At 26.7% G+C, this 7,504-nt stretch overlaps 1 protein-coding gene across 1 annotated transcript in view; it reads right to left on the minus strand.

Moving 5' to 3' along the window:
• Window positions 1-6,626, minus strand: part of LOC129980976 (uncharacterized) — a 115,998-nt gene extending 109,372 nt beyond the window's left edge. The window contains exon 1 of the mRNA XM_056091536.1: window positions 6,471-6,626. Coding sequence (XP_055947511.1) covers window positions 6,471-6,531 — 61 coding nt within the window. The 5' untranslated portion in view covers window positions 6,532-6,626. The remainder of the gene's footprint in view (window positions 1-6,470) is intronic.
• Between the last annotated feature and the right edge of the window lie 878 nt (window positions 6,627-7,504).

Here is a 7,504-nt window from a genome sequence, read left to right on the forward strand (position 1 = left end):
TTATTTCATGCATTGCCTTCGATGTTTGGAGTATTTTTTTTTGTTGGAATGGCTTATATATCAATATATCAAGCAATATTTTATGGAAGGAAATATTATAGCTCAACCTCAATTATATATTTTGGATATAATTTGAAAATTATTGGATTTGGGATTCTCATGATAAATAATTGTTTTAAAGTTTTTGATTTTAAAATAATTCTGAGTAGCTTCCCCAATTGTCATTCCAGTGTATTCTTGCAAATATCAGCGATTTTTGTGTTATCTTTATATTTTAGCAAGAAGTGTGTACCTTAAAACCTTTTACCTTCAAAAATTTGTCTTTAAATTTGATAAGGATCAACCATTTTACTCTCAAAACTAAATACAAAACTTCATTTATTTAACTTTTGGTATTTTTGTCTTAGTGCATTCACAGGAATAAGCATACTGAATTAGTTAAGACACATTAACAGTACAATTGAAATAAACACTAAGGCTATTCTGAGACGTAACTCCTAATTTTTAAGCGCAGTCAGACGGACGAGGACGACAACTGTGCTCTCTCCTCCTGTCAAAACTTCTCATCAGAACAGCAGGAAATATTTGTCTCCAAATATTTCCTGCTGGATTTAGTGTGCACCAGAACTGTATACTCGGCAGTTTTGGGTAGAATCGGAACCCGAACTTGAAACCTTCCCGTTCTGACACCGATACTTTATCACCAGACCATCGCGGCCTTGAATATGTCAAAGGGCAGTCAAAAAGTTCACAAATTTAAATCAAATTCAATAAATTTCTTACCCATACCTTTATTGATAACGTTTATATTAATTTTTCTGTAGCGTTTTAGCATTAGGTTTTCCTACTCCCCCTCCCCCTCCCCAAACAGTCTTCGCTTTGACTAATATTTCTGAAATTTTGACTTAGGCCAATAATTTTAAAGACTATGTACCAAATTTCAGTCATCTAACTTATTTTAATTCAGAGTCATTTATACCCCAACAAACAAAAATAGCTCGAAAAGCGATTTGTTTAGCAAAGATCTAAAATATATATATATATAAAAATCAATGTAATCTTGAAGTCAAATTTAGATGACAATCTGAATACTTCATATACGAACAAATAAAAGCCAATGAACAATTTTACTTTTAAAAAGTATAATAAAAATATTAAACGAATTTTGGACTTTAACTATTCAACGTTCTTCCTAATAAAGACATACTATATTTTGCTCGTTTTTAATGTGAAAGTATTTCGTATCAAAACTATTATAATTATTCATAAATATTCTTCCCCCGATATTTTACTTTTTCTGTAAATCATGAACCTTAAGCCAGAAAATCTCTCATAACCCTTTTATGTATATTAAACGTTATTAAATGAGGAATGCAAAGATGTTAAGCAACATGAAAATCTTAAGCTTGTGGCTTAACGTATATAAAAAGAGCTAGTATTATGAACATTCTTTATGATTTACAGCAAGGAACTTAATACCTTAATTGAGAGAAGGATACTAAGGTCATTATGAGCTTCTTTCAGAATAAGAACAAGATATCTTTGAAATTTAAGTTTTTATGTTCGCAAGCGTAGAATAGTATAGGATGCCAAGAAATATTCTTTGTTAAATATTGCTTCTAACTGTGTAATCTTCATAGGGTAACGAAGGATTATCATCATTTTATCGGTTAAATAGCATAATTCTCTTGAATGGTCACCTTTAATGAACTCCCAAAGGAAAAATTTTGCTTAAACTATGCTTTTTGGCATGAGATAGACTAATTCCTTTATGTTTTTATACTCTCTCTGAATTTTTTTGGCATAAGAACTGTAACGATATAAAAATTTTACTACGGAGATAGGGATGAAGGTTATGTAGTTTTAATTTCGTTAAAATTCGGAAAGAATGTAAATTTATATGATGTTAATTTTGAAATAGCAAAAGTGATCCATTTTTTTTTTTTTTTTCAAAATTTCTGTTATATTGATGCGACAAAGATATTAAAATTTTTTTTCATTCATATTGTCAGAAATTTTAAATTATTTTAATTGTTCTATCTGTTTTATAAAACATAAATTGTTTCAAGCTGAATTACTTTAAATTTAGTGTTTTCGTATTTAAATAGATATAAATTAAGTTTCTATTGCTATAAATTGATATTGTACTTAAGATAATGCAATAATTTTTATTTAGAAAATGACATAAAACGAAATTTATAATTTTTATTTAGAAAATCTTTCTTGCCAAGTATTAAAATAAATAAATGAATAAAAGAAAATGTAAAACTGCCTATTTTTTGCACTTAAGATTTTAAATATTTAATTAGAATTTTATTTATTTTATGTTGTATAATTTTCTGTAACCAGAAAAAAATATATATATATTGGTCTTTACAAAGTCTAGTATTTAAAGTACAAAAAATGGGAATAATTTTTCTTATATATTTAATGTACTATATTGACTTGGAAAAACTATTCTTTTAATTTTAACATATGCGATTTCATTAATTTTATTTTTAATACAGAAAGAACCCTTTTTTTTGTTTTCTCCAACACAGTTGTAGTATCTTAAAAGACATTGTAGAAAATTCTGACACAATATTTTACCATTAATAATTTGCTATGATATAAAGAACAATTTTTAATGTAAAATAAATTCACAATGAATATAAAGTTTTTATTTTTTTATTTTGACTGATATTATATTTTTAAAAACATGGTATTCATATTTGCTAAATTTTGATGAATCGAATAAATTATCTTGAACATTATGCAGATTCTTTCCTCAAGGAAATGAACAGAAAAAATCTTTTCAGTCATATTTAAAATTATTAGCTTAATAAATTTGCTGCATAAGAATTTTCGAAATATCAAGCAAATTCATCCATAAAACACTCCTTCCTTTTATAATAACCATAACTTGGGAAATTTGTTCTTATAACAAAAATAAAATATAAACAATCATTCGCAGTTTTTTAAGTATTTCGATACAAAAGGGTTTTAATGACACAAAATTGTACATATTTTTAAATGTATTAACGGATTAATGAAAAACGGATGAATATTAACTTTTATTATAAAAATAACCAATAAAGTTTTTTTATTTATTGATTTTTATTTTGAGACTTGTTAGGTTTTTCTCAAGAATAAAGCTAAGCATCAAGTTAGCATTATGAATGCAAAATTATTTTTTCTGAAAAGACATTATATAAATATTCTGTAATTGATATTTTCAAAACAGAATGCTTAAAAGTGCACCATTAATCGCAGTCATTAACAGTAATGAGCAGAAATATGCAGTTAGAAATGAATCATTTCCTGCACGAATGGGAATTCAATATTACTTTAACTAAGAATGCAATAAAATTTGATTTCGAATAAATAATTTTAAATTCATTATTAGGGGAAGTAAACGATCAAGACTAAATGGCAGTAGTAATGTAACGTTATTATAATTACTATGATGCACTAAATTTATCCATTATGGAAAAAAATGAAATAAAATTCGATACAATTTTCACGAGCATATCATGTATTTAAGGACTAAACGTTAACAATTTTTCCAATAGGTAAAGATAAACCATTTTATATGCTTATATACCAAAAATGCATTGAAGGCTTTATTTCGAATAAATTATTCAAAATGCATTGTTAGTGGAAGTAAACTATCAAGAACGAATGGCAGCAATGACGTAATACTTCTGTAATGATTATCGTGCTCGCTAATTTTATAACTGGTGGAAAAACTGAAATATTACTGGATGCAATTTTCATGGATACATGACATGCATAAAAGCTATAATGCAATGATTTTATAATAGGTAAAAATACGAAAAAGATCTTTTATATTTTATTTTCTGAGAAAGGCAATAAAACTTTGATTCCGAATAAATGTTTTAAAATTTTTTTAAGTAAACTATCTATTTAAGTAAGCTATTAAGTATTTCTATGTTATCTATCGAATACGGGTGGCAACAGTGGCGTAGAGTTATTTTAATGATCCTTATGATGTATCAGTTTTATTAAGGAGGGATGAAATTTTACTCGATACTGCTTTCAAAAACACCAGGCACTTGAAGTGTTTTAGAGATGTAAGGTTATAACGTATAATAGGTAAATTCCCAAAATATTTTAAATTTTTGACAAACACAGAAAGTTAGAAGGCTATTTTGCTCTTCGATGTTATTTTTGCTCAGTATTTAAAACATGTGTTTATTTTATTCTTGCTTTATCACTATATATTATATCTGTACATGCAATAAATGTTTCGCAATATTGACAATAATATTGTTACTATTGGAAAATGTTTTTGAATATGTATAGATTATACATGTTGATATTTAGTTGCAATTTGTTTTAATTAAGTACCTAAAATATAACAATAAAGGAATGAAGATTTTTGAAGATTGATCTAGGATTTAGTTTTTTAACATATAATAAGTAATATATATGTTTATATAATAAGTTTTTATATAATAAGTTTATTAATTTTTATATCTATAAACTAGTAGAAAAATTCTAAATCTACGTACCAGTATATATCAAAGTAAATTGTGTGTTTAATATAAATCGTAGTATTTAAAATAAACCATGATATTGAATTTATACTTGGAGAGCAGAAATTCAATTGACAAGTGTATATAAAGGAATTTATGTCACATATAATCTCTTATGTAGATAAAAATGTGCATGAAAAGAATAAAAGTTGCTTTTCTGGAATATCAATATCTAAACCAAATAAAATATGAAATGCTAATAGAATAAAAAGCTATTTTAACAGAATTATTAGTTTAACGTCATTAAATAATATTTTCTGAAAAAAATGTTTACTTTAGTTGCAATTAAGTGAAATTCATCAATATAACAATTAAGAGCAGAAAATAGTAGGGCCTTATAAGACTTGAAAAAAAATTTTGGTGATAGAAAAATAATTACAAAATTATCAGTAAAGCATGTATTTATAAGCCTTATCTTCCAAAATAACATTCGACATCAGTTATTTAAAATATATTTCCATTCAAATATTACATATATAAAACAAATACCGAATTTGAAATGCTGAGCTGCATAGATATTCAAAACATTTATATTTGATAATTCTAATTAAAATTTGAAATTGAGAGACTCGTACTGTGCATTTGAAATCATGCAAGAGAAAATTTCATTTTTATGTATACTTTTCAGCAAATGAAGCAAATAGTTACTACCACTGACTTAAATCTCATTAATGTTTTAGAAGAAATGTTTGACTTCCAATTGGCAAAATCTCTTTATAGATATGGTTGTGAACAATGTAAATGTCGCTATTTTAACCCACGTAACCAATTAAAATTCAAACGATGAAATTGAAAAGAAATTTTAAACTCAGATCCCTTGGTTATAGAATTAAGAAATTGTAAATCTAGAATGAAATGTTTTGTTCAAAGTACACAATTTAAATGGATAAAACTCCATTTCAATTGAAAATATATAAACATCTTACTTTGAACAGCTTTTAATCTGCAGTAAAGTATTTGATCCTAACTCACGAATTTCAAATCACTATTGTTGTCAACAAGGCAACATTTACATTTGCAAACAAGATTACAACCAGAATTTTATTCAGAAATAATTTCAGAAATCTAATTGCGCTATATTGTAAGAAGTTGTATTATAATTTAAAGTTGAACATTTTAATAATATAACATTTATTTTTGATAGATATCTTTCTTAGTATAACTCTAAAGAAATTAATATGATATATGTATACTGGTTTGGCAAATAGGGATAAAAGTTGACACTATTATTAATTGCTCCAATTTTTTTGTTGAATTATAAATAAAAATGTAAATTTTATCATTAACAAAAATACATAACATTCTATTATATAAAATGTTTTAATATGCTTTTATATATATTTGTTATATTTTATATATGTTGAAAATATATTTTACTATACTTTAAATATATTTATAAAAACTGTCATTGCAAATAGTGAACATAAATATATTTTTTAGTAAACCAAAAAACTTCGATTTTAGTACTATAACACAGTAAAATGAGTATGCAAATGTACTAAAACTGAAGTTTTGCAAGTAGAACAAAAGATTACTAAATTAAAATGGTTATTCAAAGTACAAATTTAATTTTTAATTTAAAGTTGGCCAAACCTTTTTAAACTGAAAGTTTTTTTGATTAGATTAAAAGTAGCAAAGGTACAAATTTTCATGGTTTTTATCCTCAAAGCAAAGATGAATCATAAAAAAACGAATTAAATTAAAAAAAAAATGAATACACAGAAATTTATTATTATTATTATTATGATTAAAATCGTGAACTTAAATGAAAATATGAATAACTTAACATAGAATCAACTTATATTAAGTTTTCATTTTTTTAAAAATCTTTTTTCACACACATAAAAAAAAGCCACAAGTATCTCTCTTTTCACTTTTCTCCCTATAACCAAGTCATGCCCCTATCCGAAACTAAAAATATCACCGACTTACTCGAGACGCAAAGCAGGAACAGCACCAAGAGCCGGAGCGGGACGCTTTGCACGCTTTCCATGGCACTTCCAAAACAGAACACCCAACTACCTCTCTCGTGCTGTTCGCCCGCTCTCCATCCTCCGCCACCCGTCCCAGGGATCTCCGCGGGAGCTCCATGGATTCACCTGAACAGAAAAACCTAAAGGGAAGCGAGAGTAAAAAAAACACCATCGAGGTAGATGTCGTTCTAGAACAGGGAGAAAAACTCGACCCTCTTTTGTTGGATGTTTCATTGAGATGTTTTTGGAGGGGGAATTTTACCCCCTTTTCCCTCACTTTTCTTTTCTTCAGAGTTTTGTCCTGTCCGAACGATTGAAGTGAAATAAAATAAAAAGAGAATGACGAAATCGAAGTTGCGATGTGGATTTTCCTGGATGATACTTTTTAGGTCGTTGCCATTTGAATTCCGAGTGGAAAAGTGTTTTTGATGGGTTAGAAAAATTTAATTAAATATGTATTAAAAGGCGATGTATCACATTTCTAAAAATGGGTCAGTATCACAACTAGGACTTAAACGTTTATTAAGAAATGTGTATGAAGCTTTTAGAAGTACTTTATGGTGGAAATAAAGCATTATTGTGAGATAAATCGGTTTATTTATTTTTTAGTAAGCTTAAAGAAAGAACGGACGAGAAAGAATTTCATGAAAAAAAGGGTTCTTTTCCAGAGAAAGCGAATTTTTTTTTGTATTGGGTATTTTATGGAATGCTTTATCTAAAGGATTCTTTTTTCTCTCTTTCGAAATTTTATTATGTTCTACCGACCAGATTAAAAACAAAAGAAAAAAAAACAGCGAACTATTTCTTGCTGCTAATTTGAAAAGAAAAAAAAAATATTAACTTTCCCATCGCAAATGTGATTTGTTATCTGGAAACGCAGAGTTCTTGGTTCCACATATTTGATTAAGGGTATTTCAGCAAATCGTTTTTTTTGGAGATTACTTTTAATTGTTATATTTTTCTTTTTCTTGTCTACAAAGCTTTCAAAGAGAA

The sequence above is a fragment of the Argiope bruennichi genome, chromosome 1, assembly GCF_947563725.1.
Source record: "Argiope bruennichi chromosome 1, qqArgBrue1.1, whole genome shotgun sequence".
NCBI lineage: Eukaryota > Metazoa > Arthropoda > Arachnida > Araneae > Araneidae > Argiope > Argiope bruennichi.